This window comes from Nannobrachium achirus, assembly GCF_963921795.1.
Source record: "Nannobrachium achirus genome assembly, chromosome: 20".
In the NCBI taxonomy this organism is placed as follows: Eukaryota; Metazoa; Chordata; class Actinopteri; order Myctophiformes; family Myctophidae; genus Nannobrachium; species Nannobrachium achirus.
Window position 1 is genome coordinate 20,372,424 of NC_137827.1, and position 24,938 is coordinate 20,397,361.

The window sequence follows — 24,938 nt, forward strand, 5'->3', positions numbered from 1 at the left end:
GCAGTTGAAGCAGTACTGCCCCTAACAGCACCCAGGAGGTTCAACTCATCCTTTTATTCCCCCCCACCCCCCTCCTCACCCCCCTCACCCCCCTCTTCAAACTCAGCAGAGCGATCACGTCCTCGCCATAAGCTTATATTCTATATCAAAGTGCTTTTCTATTTTAAAACGATACCCTCAAAAAAGAGGACAGGGTTTTTGGGTTGGGTGGGTGGGTGGGTTGTAGTGTGAGATAGCTTGGGGTGGGGTGGGGTGGGGGGGGGGGGGGGGGGTGCACCTGCTGTGATTTGGGCCGTATGGTTCACACAGGATGAAATATGTAACCGATATATTTAACAATTCATGAAGGAAAATCTACAGCAGATCCATAACGCTCGGTGTGTGCCTGCGCGCACGCGTGTGTTGTGTGAGAGAGATGTGTTGGTGCCCAGATGCGTGTGTATGTGTGTGAGGGATACTGTATGTTGTGTGTGTTGATGCTTGTGTCCCCCAGTGATAGTGTGTGCGTGCGTGTGTGCGTGCATGTGTGTGTGTGCGTGCATGTGTGTAACTTGCAGCTGCCGACCATGATTCTTCCTGAATTTACATGACAGCGTCAGGAGGACCCAATCAATAGCAGCTTGGTAATAAATTGCTGCGCTTGACATAAATAATTTGACCCGAACCCCCAGCCACACGTACGGCACAAACAGCTCGCTTTGCTGCGAGCCTTTCCTTTCCCCCCCTCCCCGCACAAGGATTCGATGACACAAAGGCTGTTACACCGCGCGGGGACGAAAACCATGTCGATACAAATGAAATTCGGTTCGTGAAACGGGCGGCTGACGATTGACAATTATTCCTGGTGTTTTTTTCGGCTCCGCTGCACTCGCTATGAAAAGAGAAGAAGCTATAGGCTATCTTGCTTCTTTTGGACACGATAACCAGCCCATTATCCCCCGTTGTAAGTGTCTGGGGAATGGAGGGTGATTTGACCATCAGCCTGTGAACGTTATGGGGTTGAATAACGTTAAATACTGTAATCCCCTTGTCTTAATCTGCACCCTTCTGACCTCCTGACCCCTCGCACGCGAGTCTTTAGCCCTCCCCAGGGTCCCGCGCTGCCCTCCGCTGCCGTTATATATCTCTGTTTAGCCCCGAAGACCAGGCGGAATCGAGCTTTAATCATTGCCATAATTACACATAATTTATCTCCGCTGCCAACCAGCAACACGGCTTAATGAGGGAAGGCGCTCTGCTGATGATGTGGCTTAAAGGCACATCAACATTAGACGCTTTCCTGCAGAGGGCTTCATGCTAAAATATCACACAAAGCACCGAACACATGCAATCACTTCAGACTATCTGATAAAGATGCAATCGAGGTAAATGAATGGTTTAATGGACATAAATGGGCGCCTGCACCTGCAGTAGTAGTACTGCACTACTCATCTAACATAGTACATTCCCCCATTGTTAATTAACTCAGAGAGTGAACAAATCTAACCAAATGGACCCTTACAGGTCATTTTGGCATGTATGCTGTATGTATGAACTAAACAAAGCCTCCCCCCACCCTGCTTAGCAGAAGTCCCTTTCCTGCCCCTGTGTATCTGCCTCCGTTATGTCCTTAAGACCCTCACCATAATCTAAGATTCTAGGATTAAGTCAGTTGGACTTCTAAATGTCGAGTTTCGATATATTTTGGGTTAACCCATTAAAGGAGTAGTTCACCCCCAAAATGACTTATTTTCTGAATGGGAGTCTGGGGACCCAAATAATTGGCCCTGGATGGGGATTCAAATGCATTTGGGTCAGAATCAAAGGGGGTAAATCTAGTGTCAAGGGTCAAGTAAATTTACCCCCATTGATTCTCACAAATGCATTTGGGTCCCCATCCAGGCCCATGCATTTGGGTCCCCATCCAGAATCAATGGGGGTACATTTACTATAACACATTTTTTGTCTTAGGAATGCGACAATACAAAAAAATTGTCTCCATGGTGTGACTAATCAATAGAAAAAAAGTCATTTTGGGGGTGAACTACTCCTTTTAATGGGTTGATCGCCCAGCCCTACCCCACCACCACCCCGTCTCAATCGCCTCCCGGCTCTGTCTGCATGTCGGCATTCTCCGGGCCCAGGTTCGGGGTGTCGCCGGCATCCCACCTGATTGCTCAATCTATCTTTATCGCCCCACGTTTTGAGGCCTACGTCAGAGGGCTAAATTGAATATACTAAGAGCTGTCTGTTGGTGTCTATATTTAATAAAGTGCACTGATGAGGTGCTGATTTATAGCCCGGCACTGTTCACACTCTATTACGGGGAGATTACGCAGCCCTGAGTGGGATCAAGCTGGCAACACAGTAAGTAAGTAGATCTCGCAATTTAATGTGCAGAGCGAAAACAGAAGCATGAGGTGGGGAGGAGAAGGCAGGGGTGTCACAAGGGGGGGAGTGGGACTTAGTTACTAGGGCCCAAGGTGGACGGGCCCTAATTATTTTATGCTTTAGCTATTGAAAAATAGCAGATATACAAGCTGTGAGCTAGTAGATCTGCTATTTTAAGTCATGAATATGTGCGCAAATCTTTAAATATATATTTTTTTAAGTAAACATTTGTAACTCAAATTTAGCTTCTGGGGGGTCCCTGGAACTAAATATTTTGAGATGGCCAAATACATATCATTTTGGGGGTCCTTCACATGAAAATGTTTGAGCACCACTGACATAGAAACATAGGTTTTTCAAAAAAACCTTAGAAGGATTTAGAAGACACTTATAAGACTTGCAAAGATTTTCAAGATTTTTCAAAAATAGCAGATCTACAAGCTCGCAGTGCGGCACTCGGTGCCGCACTGTGAGCTTGTATATCTGCTATTTTTCAATAGTTAAAGCACAAAATAATGCCCTCCCCTCCCTCCCTCCCTACATGAAGAACATTCATGGGGGGCTCGCAGTGAATCCTTGTACCCAGGGCCCAGAATTTGGTGCGACACCCCTGGGTGGATGGATGGATGGATAGAGGGAGGGAGGGAGGGAGGGAGGGAGGGAGGGATGGATGGATGGATGGATGGATGGAGGGAGGGAGGGATGGAGGGATGGATGGGGAGCGGAGGGGCGGGCTTGCAGGGCGGCGGGGTGGGCTGACACAAACACGACAACATACATGAGACGTGATCTCTCTTTAACATCGCTCCCCTCCTCCTCCTCCTCCGCTAACAACGAGCGCGGCGCGGCTGTCTGTCAAAGGCTGAGCGGATGAAGTGAAACGCAATAAAGCACATGATGACGAACGCTCCCAAAAGACCCCGTATTAATGAGTAGCACCATGCAAACAAGGAGAGCTCATTAGATTCACCTGGCCTAAATCGGATACAAAAAAAAAACAATTAGTTGGCGGTTGGAATTAAACTGAGGGGGGAAAAGAGACCTCTTTATTGTACTGTATATTACGGTATGCACCACATTTTTTTGGAACAAACACCCAGAGAACAGCTGCTATGACTAGGGATGGGACGATACGCGATATTATCGTTTATCGTGATAAAAAACACTCGATAATCGTATTGTGGAGATTTTATATATCGTGATATCGTCCTCCGTCATGCACTGGGACCAATTCTCCTTTTATTTGCCGAGCTGCTTATCTGTTACCATTTAAACCCTCTATAAATGGCAAAAGGTACTTATAATAATATACGTACTTGAAATAGTATTTTTTTCACTCTCTATCAAATGTCTTTTGCGACACGTTGTGAGCTTGTAGATCTGCTATTTTTTTGGCAAATGTTCCGCCCCAGGATAATGGATTTTGATTATCGTGATAATATCATAAATCTCTTTTGTCGCAATAATCTTGATATGAAATTTTCATATCATCCCATCCCTAGCTATGACTCTCAGATCTAAATCAAAGCAGAAGACACTCCATTTTCTTTCTTAATACATTTTTTTGTGCTGCACCGTGACTGCAATCTCATATTTTTGTTATTTTCTATTCTCTAATCTTTGTAACTATTTTTAATAGCACGTGTAAACGTCCTTTTACCATGTGTTTTCTTTGCGCTTTGCCTTAAAGCTCCTAAAGTTTTGTGTAAAGCACTTTGAAATGCCTTGTTGAAAGGCGGCGTGCAAATAAACCCGTCTCGTCTCTATTAATAGGTAATAAACGAGATAAGATGCATCAAATCCCCGTTTTAAACCTCTCGTAATGTACCACATTGTTCACATGTCCCAGGGTCCAGTCGGCCTCAGAAACCAGAATTCCAAGCCGGAAACATCTTGGCCTGCATGGGAAGCCGGAATGGAAGCCGTTGGCAGCAGGTGACAAGCGTCTGAACGCAGTGAGTGAGCCTCCTTGCACACAGCGGCATAGCAAGGTCTGCTACACGCACGGTGCATGTGACATTCACACGGTCCGAGAAATTCACACGGTCTGTGGACTTGGGGGGCAGTAAAGGAGTTTGGGGGGCACTAGGTGTCTGTACTAGGAGTTGAAGTACGTACAGTATGGTTTTCACAGGACTGATGGCCAATACTGATTATAAGGAATCTAAAAGTGAGCAGATAGTGGATGTTCTGTACCAATATACTGTATAATCACAGTAAACATTTTAATTTTATTACAATTACTATGACATGATATATATCAGATACATATATATCAGGGGGAAAAAACTATAAAAAGACGTTCTGAGACTTGCAGAACTTAAATGAAGTGCACAAAGTTAAGTCGAGCCAAGTAATATTTACAGTCTCAAAGGGCTTTACAGGTCTACATTTAACAAAAGAATGAAAACAACCTAGTTTCCAGTTGGGACTAAACTAGACACACAAGGCAGCAGGTATATTATTCTTTTTTACTGGCCAGCATATTTTGGCCCAAACAGCCAATGATGATCATATGAGAAGGAATGAATACCAGTAAGACTGCCTAATCAGGGGATAAGCGACCGCCAGCTTAAAGGAATGAGGGAAGTCAATTCAAGAAGAATTCCGTAAGTATGCAGAAATAAGCTCTGAAATGCCCTCCCGAATTCATTAAATGTCATGCAGTGCAGGTCGCATGCAACCTCATGGTGGCGCTAGAAGAGGGGCATGTGGGAAATCAGGGGTGGAGGTTTGCCAGCCAATGAATGAATGAATGATTTTATTTTTGTGTCTGGCTGCCTTTCACAGCCCATCCCTTACGGGATTATTCAGACACAATTTACATAACAGTTTTTCCAGTGCCAACATGTTGACACAAAAAAAAAAAGCGTTTGTCTGCAAAAAGCAACCTCATGGTGGCGCTAGAAGAAGGGCATCTGAGAAATCAACAGTTCGGTTGATAATCGCTCGACCCCCTAATCGGACCCCGCCACCCCCACCCCCCTCTCATCACCAGCAGAGGAAGGCGAGGAAATAAACAGGTTCCAGTATAGAGATGATGCTGCTGCTGTCAGGGTGCTTAGTTTGTCCCTTAAACGTCATGGACAGAAATGAAGTGTAGCTTTAGGCTGGTGGTGGTGGTGGGGGTGGTGGGGGGTGGGGGTAGCGGAATGTGACCGGAGGGGCAGACAGACAGTGGGGTCTGTTATGTGTGTCAAAGGTTGTTAGCACCTTAGGAACAACAAGCCATCTGTCATCGTCCTCCACCGCTGCTCTTAATGACCCCGGCCCCCCCTCAGGGCGACAACCAGTGTTACACTCTGCTCCATACCGCCGTGCTATTTGGAGCCGTGACAGTGAACCAGTGGCCAAAAGGGGCTCCGCGGTGATTATCAATTAATCAACGGCGGTATTCAAAATGAAAGGCAAAGGGGGGGTGCCGTGGATCGAGCGCTGACGGTGAACTTGCGGAAGAATGCTTTTGTCTGCATTGAACCAATTAAAGCGCTTAGTATACTTCCTTGACTGGGATCTCTCAGGGGACGATACTTTATATGAGTGGTTCTCAAACCTTTTCAGGCCGCGACCCCCAAAATAATCATATTTGAACTGGGGACCCCCCCCCCCCCTGACGTGCACTTGGAATTGTAGGAATTGGCATTACATTTAAACAGATCTACTCCATTATGAAAATAGCCAATCTACGCGAGGCGTTGTGAGCATGTAGATCTGCTATTTTCACAATTTCTGCCTCTAATATTTGTCAATTTGACCAGTGTTTGACCAGAGGTACTAAACAGGTCTTTAAAGCCCTTAAATTGTCACTTTAGAAATGTGCAGATACCCTGTATACGCTTATACTGTAGGTTGGTCTGTTTACTGAGTTAATATTTTTATGATGTCATTGTGGGAATGCGCAATTATAAGCCAATCAAATTAATTGACTGTACTTAGACTACTTACTGTACTGGTCAGCTGTTGTTGGGGCGAGGGGCGTTTCAGACTGTTTCAGACTGTTTTAGGAGAGACCACGTGATCTACTGTATCATACTATGAAAATTTTCAGGGCGTGTCAGCGGGCGTTTAATGTTCGCCTATTATGACATGCCCAGAAATAGACTGGTTAATCAAAGGAAAAATATATATATATATCTGTAATACAATTATGACGTGATGCTGATTCCTGTTTCCTGTGTTCACCATGCATACTGAAGATGAAGCCAGATTTATAATGTGTTGTTGCACACTGGTGGTCGCGTTGTGAGTTGTGAGCTTGTAGATCGTCTATTTTCCCTCACAGATACCACCCAGTATTACACCTACTGTAAACTGGCATGATGTGTTCCCGTTCCGCAGAGCAGAAATCACAACAGATCTTAAGAGATTCAGTCTAAATAATGTACTAACAGGTTTGCCGTTCTTCAATTGGCCCGCGATTAAAACTCGATGGGGTTACTTTGACTGAAGATTTACGCCGCTTTCAAACCACTTTGTTCAGATGTCGGGCCGAGAAAAGGGCCAATTAAAAATCAATCCGACGAACCCAAGTGTCGATTTCCCTGACATCTAAATTGTTAAATTTTAGACCTTCTTGGTCATTGGCCCCATCTGTCAATGCCCTAATCAATGTGGTCTACTTCATAATGAACTGTTAATCTTTTTTAATTCCATTGCCAACGGCCGCAAAAATCTATCAGAATGCAATCAGCACTTTTCTACGCCTACCACCACCCACCCCCACCCCCCACTCCATCCATTCTTCTCCCACGGCGGATGGGGGGCAGGGGCGTCACAAGGGGAGGGGGGGAGTGAGACTGAGCTACCAGGGCCCAAGGTGGAGGGGCCTTAATTATTTTATGCTATTGAAAAATATCAGATTTACAAGCTCCTACGAGCTTGTAGATCTATTTTTGAAAAGTCGTGAAAATCTGTGTACAAATCTTTGAATATATGTGTTTTTTAAGCGAACTTTTGTAACTGTAATTTTGATTCTGTGGTGGTCAAGGATTTAAAATATTCAAAGACTTGCACAAATTTTCAAAAAGCTTGCAGCACAGCGCTTGTAGATCTGCTATTTTTCAATAGTTAAAGCACAAAATAACGTGTAATAACGCGTTTCCTAGTCTAAATGGGTTAAAGGGATAAACCCCCTCCTCCCCCTATGAAGAACATTCATGGGGGGCCCCACAGTGAATCCTTGTACCCAGGGCCCAGGATTTGGGTGCGACGACACCCCTGATGAAATATAGTAGAAGCGGAGCATGGTAGACTGCCCTGGGGTGCCGTTGGTGCATGGAGGGTTAGTGCACCAAGTCTCGCTCAGCCAGTGAACCGTCTCTGATCAGGTTCAGCCATGTACAACTCAATTATGCAGCCATTTCATGGCCAGAGGAGAGCCTCTGTCCTAGCTAATACACACTCCATCCAAAGGGAGAACAGACAGACAGACACACAGGGCTTCCAGCTCCACTGAAACGCAACAATTAGGAGCAAGTCGACATTTTTATGTCGCTTCTGATAGAGCAGGGGAAGTGAAAGGGAATAATAATATAATAATACGATGAAGGTTTTTTTTTTAAAATTATTTTTAAAATATTTTGGGGGTGAGGAGTGAAAAGTAAAGTTGAGAGGCAAAAACAAGGTGTGTGTGTGTGTGTGTGTGTGTGTGTGCGTGTGTGTGCGTGTGCATGTGCGTGCGTGCGTGCGTATCTCCAAAAATGTGTATGTTTTTTTGTAAAATAAAGCCCTGCTTCATCATACAAAAGTGGCGCACAAAAGTAGTGAAAATAGCAGATCTACAAGCACACAACGCCTCGCGGTGCGAGGCGTTGTGTGCTTGTAGATCGGCTTTTTTCACAATTTTAAATCATTTTTAATATAATAACAAAAAAAGGAAGGTTTTGGACATACAAGGTTTCCACCCGACAGTGACGATGTGACGATGTGTGTGTGTGTGTGTGTGTGTTTGTGTGTGTGTGTGTGTGTGTGTGTGCGTGTGCGCGTGTGTGCGCTCGTGTGTTGCATTGAGGCAGATCAGAATAATCTACTTATGGTCCATTGTGTGGTGGTCAGACACCATAACTGCAGGTGACAGAATGAATGGTTCTAATTCTATTCACGACAAAGCTCCATTATTAAAAGATTATTTCAGACACTTAGACACTTCGTATCACTTAGAACTTTAATTATCTAGTAGACTATTATACAAAAGCACTGTGATTATAATGGCTGCTGTTTTAATTCATTGTCTTGTAGCCGAACAGTCCAGTAGTACTCAACCCCAGTACTTGAGTCACAGTATAGATACTCATGATCAAATATTAATCCACTACAAGCGACAAGTCGTCGTTGTCGGGTGAAAACCTTGTATGTCCAAAACCGTTGGTTTTGCATTTATCATTTTTAAAATGATTTGAACTAGTGAAAACAGCCGATCTACAAGCACACAACGCCTCGTGGTGCGAGGCGTTGTGTGCCTCGCGTGTGCCTCGCGAGGCGTTGTGTGCCTTGTGTGCCTCCTCGCGGTGCGAGGCGTTGTGTGCTTGTAGATCTGCTGTTTTCACTACCTTTGTGCGACGGCCTTGTATGATGAAGCAGGGCTTTACTTTGTGAAAAAACGTACACATTTGAAACTTGGAGATACGAGGTTTCTGCTCGACAGTGACTAAGTGACAGTTGCTCAGTCAAATTTGAACTCGAGTTAAAGTAGTGGCATACTAAATACTTTTACAAACTATGTTTTCTTCTTAACATCATTGCATTTATGAATTGAAATGTAGACCTTTTCGCCAAAAATGTAAAGATTTCCCAAACTAAATATGAAATAGAGCTGTTTTGACAAACAGGGGTTCATATTTTAGATTATAGTTAAAATGTTTCAATACTGCTTTCTATTGTTTTAGCGATTTTTTGCGATTTTGATTTCAATGGGTGGGTGCATACTGCGTAAAGTGGCTAAATGTCTTTTTAGACACAATAAACCGGCGATGTCTTTATTACTATTTATAGTAACACTACTAGCCCCCATAATTCACATCTGATCTTGAGAATAGCTTATTGTAAAATATGTCTTTAGACACAATAAGCCCATTCCCAAGATGCACCGCAATCTTTCATGGGCAGATGTGACTTATCGGGGCTAGTAGTGTTACTGTAAATAGTAATAAAGGAATCGCCGGCTTATTGTGTCTAAAGTCATATTTAGCCACTTGTGCTTGACAAATGTTAAACAATTTAGAATTGTTTGAGAACTACTGATTTAGAAGGCATTTGTAGAATCTGCCTCAGTTCTCAATGGGTTAAAGTGGAAGCCATTGTTCTTGCGATAATAAAAATCAAAATATATTGTTTAAAAAGATCTGTCAAACGATGATGTCACTGGTGGATGGATTTGATCCGACCAAAGCTCTCCTATGAGACCCAGACTGAGTAGGAAAAATTCCTGCTATTTTATCATGAACATTAGTGAGGACCTATTATATGAAGACAGGTTGAAAAGTGGTGAAGTCTGCCTTTAAGGATCCAAAAGTAAATGTGCAGTCCACCACTGAACACCAGGAAGTATTTGTCAGTTTATTTACCCTAACGTGTCATACAGTATAATAATATGAGCAGTGATGGGCATGTGACAATCAGTGGTCATGTAATAAGGAGAACAGGAAGCAGGGAGTCCTATCTATGGCATGGAAAGTACAGCATTTCATTAAGATCCAACGATCATCACGGATAGATTCAGAGTGACTGTGGCAAAGCCGATTTGGGTACATCTTGGACACAATAAATCGCGATAATCTGATTAATCTGAAGGTGCTTAGAAGCTATATGCCATCCACAAAACCCCCCCTGATAAATGACGACAATATTAAACAGGCTAAATGATACTAAATACTAAATGATGTAACGTTACACCACTAAATGATGAATGTGTAATGTTACACCGGGAATGGAAGCTTGAATGTATTCAAGGCCAGAGTTAAAAAGGAAACGGCTCTACATGTATCTAGCTTTGAGTAATAACATGGCTTACAGTGCTGGACATCATACCATCATAATCCTATTATCCTATTAATTAAAAAAAAAGAAGTATGGCTTCCAGTGGTGGAAAGTAACTACTGTAAGTACATTTAATTAATTACTGTACTCAAGTACAATTTTTGAGGTATATGTAGCTTACTTGAATATTTCCAGTTTCCAGTACTTTTACTTTTACTCCACTACATCTTGGATCCAAATATTGTACTTTTACTCCACTACATTTATTTGAAAACTTTAGTTACTAGTTACTTTGCAAGTATAATTATAATATTAAAAAACATACATAAACCACTTAGGCCCTATTTGAAAATAGCCGATCTAAAAGCTCACGACGTGTTGTGTGTGAGCTTGTAGATCTGCTATTTTCAAACATTGTACTTTTACTTTTGGTACTTTGAGTTTTTATACCAATACTTTTGTACTTTCTTTTACTCAAGTAAACTTTGTATTCCAGACTTGTACTTGTAACGGTAGTATTTCTATATTGCAGTATTGATACTTTTACTTAAGTAAGGAATATGAGTACGTTTTCCACCAATGACGGCTTGTGTGAACAGCTACAACTCTTGTCTGTGAATCGATCACCTCGCATGACCTGTGTCGCGGTGTCCTGGTTGTGCGGTGGTGGTGTGCGTGCGTGCGAAGTGGAGAGAGGTGGTACGTTTTGGGTAATGCCATGTTATTGGGTCAGTGGTGATCCAGCCCTGCCTATAAGCCTCCTTGGTTAAACTGGCAGGCTGCTGACCGTGCAGTGTCTGCCGGAAGCCTACGCAGACGGTCGGGTTCGAGGAGGGACAGGGGCAGGCAGACAGACAGACAGACAGGGGTTTGGGAGCTTGGTATCCATGACTAATCTCCTTACTAGCAGATCTCTGGACCTGATTAATGCCCCCCCCCCCCCCCCCCCCTCGCCTTCGGAGTGAAAACTCTTAATACCTTTCCGTGGGTTTTCAGGAACGTGCTGTGCAGTGCACCACCGCGCCTGAGGTCAGCTCAAGTCCACTATACCACTTTGCTGGGAATGTGGGGAAGAAAATGGACTTGGTCTTTAAATCTCCGCGTTGGGATTTGCGATTCATCTTCGGAATAAAATGAGATATGACCGGTGGTTCTCAAACGTTTTCACATGTGGAGGACCCCCCAAAATTGATATGTGTTAAGCTGCTGACCCCAACCCCCCATTTGAAAAGGTTTGGTGCCAGCTAGAGACCCCATAAGAGAAGATATTTTATGTTAGATTAGATCAGGGATCTTAAGAACTTGAACCCTAGTGTCCATATTCTGAGAACTGTAGCCAAAAATAGCCGATCTACAAGCTCACAACGCGTTGTGAGCTTGTAGATCGGCTATTTTTTGGCAAAGACATTTGATAGAGAGTTAAAAAAAAGACGTTTTATTATAAGTACCTTTTGCCAATTATAGAGGGTTTAAGTGGTACCGGATATGCAGCTTGGCAAATAAAAGGTGAATTGATCCCAGTGCATGACGGAGGACGTTATCACGATAAATTAAATCTCCACGATACGATTATCGTGAGTGTTTTTCTATCACGATAAACGATAATATCGCGTATCGTCCCATCCCTAGAGACAACGCCACAAGCTCATACTGTAGTGTACACTATCTCCTACCATAGTATAAACTCGCCATTATGCTGATGAGAAGGGGGGGTTGCGGAGGCGAGGCGGGAGGCGATAGGGTAGGACACATTCATTTAGCGCGCTTCCTCCCCGTGTCTTCTTCACCTATCTAACGTTATAGAGTTATGGAGGGGGGTGGGGGGCTGGCTGCGGGGGTCAAACTCAAGATCAGGGGGAGAGAATCTGCTTTGGTTGCAAAAACGCCGGGTCGCTAAACAATGTGTTCTCTGTCAGAAATCAGAGGAAAACCCTTGAAGGAAGCAAAATCTGTGCTGACGTGAGGCGCCGTATCCTTAATTCAACAGCCCCTTTATAACCTAACACCTCGTCTATCAGAATGTCTATGGGGCGGGGAGAAGAAACATGATTATGCCCATCAATAATTCAATGGAAGCGCGGGGGTGCGCGTGTGTGTGTGTATGGGAGTGACTGTGTGTTTGTGTGTGTGTGCGTGCAGGGGTGTCGCACCAAATTCTGGGCCCTGGGTACAAGGATTCACTCACATTTTGTGCTTTAGCTGTTGAAAAATAGCAGATATACAAGCTCGCAGCGCGGCACCGAGTGCCGCGCCGCGAGCTTGTAGATCTGCTATTTTTTTTTAATCTGGAGGATTTGTGCAGAGTCTGAAATGTTTCAAAGCCTTGACATTTTCATGTCAAGGCTAGCCAAAATGATATGTATTTGGCCACGGACCCCCATCTCAAAATATTTAGTTCCAGGGACCCCCCCCCCCCAGAAGCAAAATTTGAGTTACAAAATGTTCGCTTAAAAAATACATATATTCAAAGATTTGCACACACTTTCACGACTTTTCAAAAATAGCAGATCTTCAAGCTTGTCGCGCTGTGAGCTTCTATTTCTGCTATTTTTCAATAGCTAAAGTATAAAATAGTTAAGGCCCCTCCACCTTGGGCTCTAGTAACTCAGTCCCACTTCACCCCCCCTTGTGACGCCCCTGTGTGTGTGTGTGTGTGTGTGTGTGTGTGTGTGTGTGTGTGTGTGTGTGTGTGTGTGTGTGTGTGTGTGTGTGTGTGTGTGTGTGTGTGTGTGTGTGTGTGTGTGTGTGTGTGTGTGTGTGTGTGTGTGTGTGTGTGTGTGTGTGTGCGTGCGTGCACGAGACGCGGTGTCTTCTTTAATTGGGCGGGTCCCTGGCTCTGCTCTAAATCTCCCTTGTGATTACTATATACGTTGGCACAACCTCTGCTATCCCCTCCCCATTCAATGCGGGCATTTTTAGACGTGCACTATTGATTTGTTTCTTCCAAAGACGCTCCATTCTCTCACACACACGTGCCCAGTAGACGTTAATGAGCTGTGTGTGCGTGTTGATGCGTGCGTGTCTTGCGTGAATGATATACAATAGAAGGACAGACAGAGAGAGAGAGAGAGAGAGAGAGAGAAATTGTTTTGATTTATTCCTTTTAAGGTAGGAGTATGGGATGGGACGATAATCGTTATTATCGTTTATCGTGATTTAAAAAAATATATCGTGGAGATTTAAATGTATCGTGAAATTGTCCTCCGTCATGCACTGGGATCAATTCACTTTTTATTTGCAGAGCTGCATATCCAGCACCATTTTAACCCTCTGTAATTGGAAAAAACGGACATGGAAATAACGTACTTGATACAGTCTTCTTTTTGTTTCACTCTCTACCAAATCTCTTTGCCAAAAAATAGCCGATCTACAAGCTCACAACGCGTCGCGTTGCAACGCGTTGTGAGCTTGTAGATCGGCTATTTTTTGGCAAACGTTCCGCCCCAGGATAATGGATGTCGGGGATATTTTGATTATCGCGATAATATCGTAAAATCGCACGTCACAAAAATCGTGACATGACATTTTCAGATCGTCCCATCATGAGGTAAAGAGAGTAGAGGAGAGGAGAGTGACATCGTCCATGTGTAGTTGTGTACTGGGTTATCGTCGTTGTCGGGTGGAAACCTCGTATCTCCAAGTTTCAAGTGTGTACATTGTTTCGCAAAGTAAAGCCATGCTTCATCATACAAGGCCGTCACACAAAGGTAGTGAAAACAGCAGATCTACAAGCACACAACGCCTCGCGGTGCGAGGCGTTGTGTTCTTGTAGATCGGCTGTTTCCACTAGTTTAAATCATTTTTAAAAATGATAAATGCAAAACGAACGGTTTTGGACATACAAGGTTTCCACCCGACAATGACGATATGCTTGGTAGGAGAGGAGAGGGGAAGGGAGATAAAGCGAACTGAGGAGAGGAGAGTGCAGTGTACCTGGGATATGCTTGGTAGGAGAGGAGAGGGGAAGGGAGGTAAAGAGAGTAGAGTAGAGGAGAGGAGAGGAGAGTAGAGGAGAGGAGAGAAGAGTGTACCTGGGATATGCTTGGCCCAGCCGATGATGACCACCAGCTCGCGGTCGGCCAGGTCACACAGCGTGGTCAGGGCCTTGATGTCGCTCTCCGGCATGGTGGGGTCGGGCATGGCGTAGATCTTCTCCGGCTCCGCTACCAGTAAATGGGACACTATCTTTGTGACTGTGGAGGGAGAATGGGTGGAAGTTAATCTGCTATTTTTAAAAAAATCCTGAAAATATATATAATAAATATTTTCAAAGCAACATTTTGTAACTCAAATATCTGCTTCTTGGGGTCCCTGGAACAACGTCTTTTGAGATGGGGGGGGGGGGGGGGGGGGGGCTGCTGCCAAATATCATTTTGGGGGTCCTTGACATTAAAAAGTTTGAGAACCACTGATTTAGAAGAAGGATTTAGAAGACATTTATAGACTTGTACAAATGCGAGCTTGTATATCTGTCAAATGGAATTCTTGAAATTTAAATGGTTTGCGAACCACTGCATTGGTGTAACGGTATAAACGCTGCATGTAATGACAGTCTTTCAGAGTTTTTTGCCCCTCTCTCAGTATGCAAATTGACACACAGAGTTTAAAGTTTAACCTAGTTGAATCTATAATCTGTGAGCTTGTTAGCTCCTACTATTTTCACAGTTTTGAACCATTTTTGATTATTTTCCTTTGCCTTTAAAACCGGGAAAGAATCTGTGTCATTTTAGAATTTAGCATTGGCTACTTAAAAATAGCAAGCTCACAGCAAGCTTGTACATCTGCTGTTCATGGGTTGCATTTGTAGTACTACACCGTCCATATTGAGGACGGAAACACAAGTGTGTCAATTGTCTGTTTGGCATAGAACTAATGTTCTACACCAGGGATACTCAAACTTCTGAACCAGTGGGCCACATTATAAAAATGTCAAGGGGCCACGGGCCAGTTGATAAAATGACATTACTTGATAACTTCTCTCTTTTATTTGCTTTATTTCCACATAACTTAAGACAAGTGCAATGTGCATTATTGTATGGCTTGGATTTATATTCTGTCAATGACACAATTTGTAATCAAAGTGATTTGCTACATTGTCTCTATTTTAAATAATTCTGTGCAATTAGCACATTCCACACAAACACTAAAACAAACTAATGTATATGTGTCTGCTATTTGTCTGGGTTGTTGTCTGTCTCCCTGCTATCAAGTGGGATAACATTAAAGATAGCTTTCAATTGCTTCACAATGTTATTCATGACTTGGCCCACATTCAATACAATGGCTTTTAACAGAAAATAAACTTGTGAAAATAGATAGTTATGGGCTGGCTAAGGAAAATCAAATCAAATCAAATCAAACAATCTACTTAAAATAGATTCCCTGACTGTTTAGCTACCAAATGGCTAAGATGCAGTTGTTAAGTAGAGCTACAGTATAACAGTACATCTCTCTTTCATTTGATTTGCATTAGGCCTACAATGTAGTTTTGGGTATGCTAATTAGTCAGGCAGAGCCACTGGTAAAAAGAAAAAAATTGACGAAAATCTGCGATTTCAATGTCCGCTTTCAAGATGTTTTGGCCATTATCTCTGGAACGCAAGGTCCAATCTGCTCAGTTTAAAGCTTGTTGGATGCATGACATCGAAGACATTAAGCGGAAGTGGCCCGCGGGCCGTAGTTTGAGTATCACTGTTCCACGCCAATCAGAACACCTGTGTTGGTCCTCAACATGGCCGCTGTAGGACTACAAATGCAACCCATTAATTTTTGAACATTTTTTTTAAACCTTGAAAGTGTGAGAAATACTGTTTCTCACACTGTTATTTTAAGAATCAGCCTCAGGTCTTAACGGGTTTTAAATGACATGGACAAAATTGGGACGCTCAGGTTGAAAGTGGTTAAATTAGCATGAGTGGACTGAAAAGACTTATCGCCGCAGTGTGCATGAGGGGAGGGGAGGGGGGGGGGGGGGGGGGGGGGGACAGAAAAAGAAGGAAGTGCACGTGAGATTGTGAGACGCCGGTGTCCCTGAACACTGCCACACCGTTTAATATCGGTCATCTGCTCGGAGACTTATCATAATTCAGCCCTGACCGGAACAATACCTGGCCTATATTTCTCACTACGGTACTCTCAGCTGTCCAAACATGCAGGGAGAGAGAGAGAGATAGAGAGAGAGAGAGAGAGAGAGAGAGAGAGAGACAGGGCAATGAATGTGAAACTTACTGGCCTATAGACCAAAAATATATCGTCGTTGTCGGGTGGAAACCGTGTATGTCCAAAACCGTTGGTTTTGCATTCATAATTTTTAAAATGATTTAAACTAGTGAAAACAGCCGATCTACAAGCACACAACGCCTCGCGCCGCGAGGCGTTGTGTGCTTGTAGATCTGCTGTTTTCGCTACCTTTGTGTGACGGACTTAGATGATGAAGCAGGGCTTTACTTTGTGAAAAAACGTACACATTCGAAACTTGGAGATACGAGGTTTCTGCCCGACAGTGACGATATTGAAACCTATATTTAGAACCGATAACTGACTTAATCTGGCTCATGTAGGTTAAACGAATAATCAAGAAGCACGTTTTTTTCTTTTATATCGACGAATCGACACGAAAACATTCTTGTCGAGATTTTCACCAGCGACTAAATTGTTTAGTCGGACTAACCACTTAAACCCTGATAACTTGTTGTGCGATGGCGGCATACACGTTCTTTGAAAATAGATGTAATAGATCTACAAGCTCGCGACGCATATCAACGCGTTGTCAGCTTGTAGGTCTGCTATAGAGACAGAAAGAGAGTCTTTTTGACTGCGAAAGGTTAACCTGAAAGCTTGCCATTTTTGAAAATCTCAAAAGTGTTTTGAAAACTCTTCCCCTCCTGGGGTCCCTGCCGCTAAACATTTTCAGATGGTTTTGGGGGGGGGGGGGTCTTTGCGGAAACAAATCGCGAAGCCGTGAAGTACGTTTCGTGACACGACACGGTTGGCTTAGTCCTCGCAGTTGAAAAGAGCAGAGAGGGAGAGAGAGACAGACACACAGACAGACAGGCAGGCAGGCAGGCAGACTAGGGATGGGACAATATGAAAATTGTTATCACGATTATTGCGACAAAAGAAATTGCGATTTACGATATTATTGCGATAATCAAAATCCATTATCCTGGGTTGGAACATTTGCCAAAAAATAGCAGATCTACAAGCTCACAACGCGATGCGTTGTGAGCTGGTAGATCGGCTATTTTTTGGCAAAGACGTTTAATAGAGAGTGAAAAAAAGTCTGTGTCAAGTACGTATATTATAAGTACCTTTTACCTATAGATGGTTTAAGTGGTACCAGATATGCAGATAAAAGGTGAATTGATCCCAGTGCATGACGGAGGACGATACCACGATAAATTATATCTCCACGATACGATTATCGTTATCACGATAAACGATAATATCACGTATCGTCCCATCCCTAAAGGCAGACAGGGGAGTTAAGGTGAGACTGGCCTAATAGAAGGGCCTCAGTGGTTTTACCTGCTGGCTGGCCGGGCAGAGGAAGAGGAGGGACGGCGGAGGGAGACAATGGGGAGGAGGGGCTGTACTCACGAGGCTTTTTGGTGGGAGGGGGGAGCGTCAGGCCCAGGTAGGGGGCGTTCTCGGCGTCCAGCCTCCGCTTGTACTTCTGTCGTCCCCCTCGCACGCGGTCCAGACGCACACCTGGGGACACACACACACACCGGTTTGGAATGATTAAAACCCGTCGTTAAGACCTGGGATCATTTCACGCTTTAGCTGTTGAGAAATAGCAGATCTACAAGCTCACAGTGCTGCGTTTGCGAGCTTGTAGAACTGATATTTGTTTTGAATATATATTTTTCAAAGCAAAAGTTTGTAACTCAAATCTCTGCTTCTGGGTGGTCCCTAGAACAACATATTTTGAGATGCGTGTCCGCAGCCAAATACATGTAATTTTGGGGGTCCTTGACATTAAAAGGTTTGAGAACCATTTCAAAGACATTTATAGACTCTGGTCAAAGATATTCAATATAGCGCCATGAGCTTGTATATCCCGCAATTCAGCACATGTGCATCATGATGTGTTGTGAGCTTGTAGATTTTTCGCTATTCGTGGTATGATGAAATATATAGGGATTAAGTGGTTAAAAAAACAGTGAGACATTTCAACATCTAAATTGTGGAAAGGAAAGCAATAATAACAGATTAACAAAGGAACCAAACAGCACAGCCTGTACTTACACACCTGAAAGCATTTGTCTTTTCTAACTAGGTCTTTATTGTTCTATGATTTCAAGATTATTGCAAACATTTGCCTCGATTACAATTACATCTTTTTGGTGAAAATAGCATATCTATAATAGGCTATTTCATTGTGCACGCTGCTATATTGTACAACAAAGTATAATAAAGGGATTAAGTGGTTAATCAGTCTAACTAATCCATATAGTCGATTAGAAATGTTGATTTGTACAGTGTATGAAAAAAGTGATTGTTGAATATTCAATTACAGTATTTTCCAGACTATAAGGCGCACCGGACTATAAGGCGCACTGTCAATGAATGGTCTATTTTCGAACTGTTTTCATATATAAGGCGCACCGGACTATAAGGCGCACATAATAGACGCTACCTGCTGCGTTATGCATCCAACAGATGGAGCTGTGCTGAAGGGAATGTCAATGTCAATGAATGATCCATATATAAGGCGCACTGGACTATAAGGCGCACTGTAGTTTTTTTGAGAAAATTAAAGGCTTTTAAGTGTGCCTTATAGTCCGGAAAATACGGTAACCAACATGAACAAGATTAAGTTGGTTATAGATTCAAAATGGCATTAATTGCCTAGCCCTGTTAGTGTTACAGGCAAACAAGGGCTTGAGAGTACAGTTGTTTACAAGGAATACACAATGGTGAACTATGCATACTGCATACTGCATTGTATAACGTCACTGTCGGGCAGAAACCTCGTATCTCCAAGTTTCAAATTTGTACATTTTTTCGCAAACTAAAGCCCTGCTTCATCACACAAGACCGTCGCACAAAACTAGTGAAAACAGCAGATCTACAAGCACACAACGCCTTGCATCGCGAGGCGTTGTGTGCTTGTAGATCGGCTGTTTTCACTAGTTTAAATCATTTTTAAAATGACATACAAGGTTTCCACCCGACAATGACGATATACAAAGGAAGTTTGGTATCTCTGAAACATAAACAGTGTATATACTATACTGTACACTGGCACAGAGATGCTGTTCGGCAGCTGTTGTCTCTGGACAGGATCAGAAATGAAAGGGACGTGAACATGTACAGTTGCACACAGACGGATCATATGTAAATCCAGCAATGTGAGTGACCACAATGCTCTCTTGTCTGCATGTGGCGAGCACTGTAAAGTGACAGGGTATGTGTGTGCGTGCGTGCGTGCGTGTGTGCGTGCGTGCGTGCGTGCGTGCGTGCGTGCGTGCGTGCGTGCGTGCGTGCGTGCGTGCGTGCGTGCGTGCGTGCGTGCGTGCGTGTGCGTGTGTGTCAGGGGTACGGCTGCGTTCCCATATGTGGTCCATGCCTGCCCGGTCTACTGTGACACAGCTGAGCCCAGAGCAGGTCTAAACATATGAATATTTAATGCAGGGTCAATGATCTCACAGACTGGCCCTCTAATTATTTAGCTTTTTGGAGTGAGGTAGACTGCATGCTAATTTCCTCCAGCTACCTGCGTCCGACCATCCGTGTGTGTGCGTGTGTACTTGTACATTACGTTACCACATTTCTAGTCTAGTAGAATTTGAGAAAGAGACATTGTGAGGACAATTTTCTTGGTCTTCACAAGAGAAATGCTTTTTTGGGGGGTAAAGAAAACAAAAACAGTAGGCCTGCATATATTTTTACAGTCAAGCTTATAATTAGGAAAAGCCCCTTAACTCCTAACATCAAGAGGTTGGTGTTATGCTTATAGGATTCGGCGTTTAGAAGTTAGGTTTGGTTTTATGGATAGCTAGAATATGTCTGATTTATGCTCGGCCCGTGTTGCTCTCCGGAAATAAATAAATCTACAAGCTCACGAGCTAGTACAAGCTTGTGATCTGCTATTTTTGGCTTTTATGGTTGGGGTTAAACACGGCCAAAAAAAGAATGAGCAAAAATAGCATTCATAAAATCGCCGCCCCAAAGATGTCGATGTCCTTGCAAGTATAGCATATCGTCACAGTCGGGCAGAAACCTCGTATTTCCAAGTTTCCCAAGCCCTGCTTCATCATGCAAGGCTGTTGCACAAAAGTAGTGAAAACAGCCGATCCCGCGAGGCGTTGTGTGCTTGTAGATCTGCTGTTTTCACTAGTTTAGTTCATTTTTAAAATGATAAATATAAAACAAACAGTCTTGGACATACAAGGTTTCCACCCGACAACGACGTTATGTGCGTGCGTGTGTGCATGCGTGCGTGCGTGTGTGTAAACTAAGGTACTGTAACTTAACCAGGCTACAAGTGAGGACATAGTCCCATAGCCACTGTACAACACATCCACTGTCTTAACGACAGATAGATAGCAAGGTGTAGCTTTCCCCATAAAAGACCCTTATTTCACCCCTACTCCCACAGAAGTCCCCGCGACGCCTTATCACCCCCGGCCACACCTAGGGGGCCAGGTCCCGCACTGATACTGTAAATGTCAGGCTGGCCTCATCATAACATAAGTTATTTATTATCTCATTATTTGATAAGAATGGTTTTCCATTTGGTTTGTCTTTTTCTATTCTATTAATTTTCAACACGGTTAAAATATTTCATCTGGCGTTGCCGTTGCATTTATTTGATACCACTTCTTGGGCCCGGTGTTTGTTTGTTTAATGTGATCGTATGCAAACATTTATATCCCCATGTCGTCGTCCCCCTCCCTTGTATTTGGACCTCCGTGATGTGAGTGCTCCCCAACGCAGGCCTGATATCTTAATCCATTTAGGCCTAGAATTACTTTAACTATTGAAAAATATCATATACACAAGCTCACAGCACGGCACCGAGTGCCGCGCTGCGAGCTTGTAGATCTGCTATTTTAAAAAAATCGTGAAAATGTGTGCCCATTTTTCAATGTATATTTTTCAAAGCAAACTTTTGTAACTCAAATCTCTGCTTCTGGGGGGGTCCCTGGAACAACATATTTTGAAATGGGGGAGGTCTGTGGCCAAATAAATGTAATTTTGGGGGTCCTTGACATGAAAAGAGGAATGATTTAGAAGTCGGGTCAAAGATGTTGAGAGACTCACACACATTTTCCTGATTTTTCCAAAATAGCAGATCTGCACTCGGTGCCGCGATGCAAGCTTGTATATCTGCTATTTTTCAACAGTTAAAGCATAAAATAGAGGTTACAATCTAACGTGACTCGGGCGCGTTCCCGGTATTTGAGGGTTAATCCCGTCGACAGGGAGTGACGATGCCTTGGATTCAGCCTCGTATGCATATAACGCTACCCCGGCAAACAAATTTACACTAAAGGGTAATGGAGAAAAGCCCTCAATGAGACGCCGGTGGCGGGGGAAGGGGTTAATTTGTCCAATCCCGCCGCCCCGCGTCCTCTGAGCAGGACAACACACCCGCAGCCCGCCGGAGCACTTTCTTGATGATTTCATCACTTTATAACAGGGGAGGACGGTGTCAAACCCTAGGCATTGTGTGGCCACACTGCAAATGAGCCTAATACAATTTGCCCGTCAGCCCTAGAGCTCTCGGAGAGGATGAGTTTGGATATGTCCCATCATGCACGGTGATTGGAGGTCGGCGGGGTTGAGGAGCGGAAAGAGCGGAAGGAGATGATGTAATATAAAAACACTGTGGCCTTCGTTCAGGGGCGTCGCACCAAAATGCTGGGCCCCGGGTACAAGGATCCACTCGCGTTTTGTGCTTTAATTGTTGAAAAATAGCAGATCTACACACCGAGTGCCACGCTGGAGAGCTTGTAAGATCTGCTATTTTTTTTAAATCGTGAAAGTTAGTCTTTGAATATTTCAAATCCTTCTAAGGTTTTTTCTTTTCTTTTTTTTTAACCTATGTTTCTATGTCAGTGGTGCTCAAACCTTTTCCTGTGAAAGACCCCCAAAATTATATGTATTTGGCCACGGACCCCCATCTCAAAATATTTAGTTCCAGGGACCCCGCCGCAGAAGCAACATTTTAGTTATATTTGGCCACGGACCCCTATCTTAAAAGATTTAGTTCCAGGGACCCCCCCAGAAGCAAAATTTTAGCTGCAAAATGTTTGCTTAACATATATTCAAAGATTTGCACACATTTTCATGACTTTTCAAAAATAGCAGATCTACGAGCCCTCGCAGCGCGGCACTCGATGCCGCGCTGTGAGCTTGTACATCTGCTATTTTTCAATTGCTAAACTATACAATTATTCCAGGCCCCTCTTCCACCATGGGCCCTGGTAACTCAGTCCCACTTTCCCCCCCGTTGTGACGCCCCTGCCTTCATTTCACAAAGAGGAATTCAACTGTGGATTTATGCAAACGCAAACCTCTTCATTTCCACCACTTATCTTATACACTGTCTCTCAGACCACCGCGTACCGTACGTGGGGGAGGAGGAGTTGTTGCCGCAGCACGCAGAATGAAGAGATTTCTATTTCTACTTATATAAATTATTTCATTCCCCCAGAAACGCAAATCTGATTAGGATTGTCTGTCAATTTCCTGATGCTGACAACCCACTAACCTAATTAACCACAATTCCCAACAGAGGCTCATCATCCCCCCGGCGAGCACTGTGGGGGGGGGGTTGATCATCTGTTGGCACGTACGTTTCAGTGACGAAGTCAAGGAAAAATGCAGAGAAAAGCCCCTCACAATTTTAATATATACAGTATCATGTTGAAGCACAAAATGAATCATTGTTAACCCGTTTAGGCCGAGAATTATTGAATGCTTTGACTGTTGAAAAATAGCAGATATACAAGCTCACAGCGCGCGCTGCGAGCTTGTAGATCTGCTATTTTTGAAAAATCGTGAAAATGTGTAGCACATTTTTCAATGTATATGTTTTTCAAAGCAAACTTTTGTATCTCAAATCTCTGCTTCTGGGGGGGGGTCCCTGGAACAACATATTTTGAGATGGTGGGTCTGCGGCCGTAATTTTGGGGGTCCTTGACATGAAAAAGTTTGAGAACCACTGATTTGGAGGAAGGATTTAGAAGTCGGGTCAAAGATTGGGTCAAAGACATTTTCACGATTTTTCAAACGATTCACGATTTTTCCTCGTCCACGAGGTTGTATATCTGCTATTTTTCAATAGTTAAAGCAGTGGTTAAAATCTAACGCGACTCGGGCACGTTCCCGGTATTTGAGGGTTTAATACATCCGAGGGCGTTGTCTTAGGGAAGCGGGTCATGAGTACAGTCTTTGAACATCTTCCATTTGGTGCCTGGGTTTAAGTGCTTAAGAACTTTCCGACTCAGCTGTGATGGTACTGTAACTGTAGGCACGGAAACTGCCTTCTCGCTGTTAATCGTGCATTCTACAGTTTCCTCCGTGCCTCCTGAAGAGCTCAGCCGCTGCCAGGTGGATGGACACGCTTTGGCTCGCTAAGACGTCCACGATCCTGTCTCTCCCTCTCTTTCTCTCTCTCTCTCACTGCTGGTTGAGTCATGTGGCTGTGTCAGCTCGCACAAAGCCAGCGCGAGGAGGATTTCCAAGGTACATGGGTGCCTGTTTTAATTAGAGCAGTCCTGGGCATAATTAACAGATGCTGACAGGAATTAATGCTTGGCACTATCCCGTCCCATTTGACTGTCCAACTGGGCCGGGACGGAGACAAGAGACGAAGAGGATGTGTGACGAAGAGAGCGGCCGGCGAGACAGTTTTCCACTCGCTGACACCGGCCAAAGAGTCTGGCCTTTTTGCACTTCTTTATTAACAGCCCCCAGCCAATCTGCGTTACTCTATCTAGCGTAAACATTAGACGCGTTATTAGCGCGTGAAGAAGGCCCGAGAGCCACCCCACGTCCAAAGACAATCTCCCGGTGTCATGGCGTCTACGACATCAGCCCGTGCAGCGAGGGTGGCAAGCGGGCGGGCTCGGGTATCCTCTCTTCAAAGCGCCTCGCTGCGGGGGGAGAGGGCTCCGGGCCAACGCTGGCATTTGTGCACGGATTAGCACGGGGCCTCGGGGTGGGGGCCGGGGCCAGCTGACCCAGGGCTCTTCTTTCTCTCCAAAAACAATAATAATCCCCCCTCCGAGCCCACCCCTACAAAAGGGGCCTGTCTTCACTCACTTTGTGGTGGCCCGGGCCCGGGGCAGAGCCCCTTATTTTGGGCCCCTCACCTGTTCCGGGTGTCTCTCCCTGGGGGAAAGTGTCAGGATGTCGGGGATGGTTGGCAATGCCAAGGGGGGCTTAGGCAGACCCTATTTTAGCTGGGAAAAATCAGAAGGCCACATGGTAAGGCATGGTTTGAACCCTGCCTTTCAAGGCAGCCGGCCCCCGCTAAACTGCCGTCAGCACTATTTCAAAGGGCCCCCCGTATGCCAGCTTTGCATGCTTGTAAGCATGTTGCAGCATTTTTAATCACGAGTGGTGATGAGCGAGGG

General features: G+C 44.2%; 1 protein-coding gene across 7 annotated transcripts in view; it reads right to left on the minus strand.

Annotated features, from left to right (window-relative positions):
* esrrb (estrogen-related receptor beta) overlaps positions 1-24,938 on the minus strand; it is a gene marked incomplete at both ends in the record, with an annotated part of 86,779 nt that overhangs the window by 14,548 nt on the left and 47,293 nt on the right. For 4 of the 7 annotated variants that reach the window (XM_080750596.1, XM_080750595.1, XM_080750593.1 and 1 more), the window contains 2 exons: positions 14,376-14,537; positions 17,944-18,054. In XM_080750596.1, the coding sequence (XP_080606722.1) occupies positions 14,376-14,537; positions 17,944-18,054 (273 nt within the window). Of the gene's footprint in view, positions 1-14,375; positions 14,570-17,871; positions 18,055-24,938 lie in introns of all 7 variants that reach the window. The other 3 variants (XM_080750594.1, XM_080750599.1, XM_080750598.1) reach the window with 3 other exon arrangements.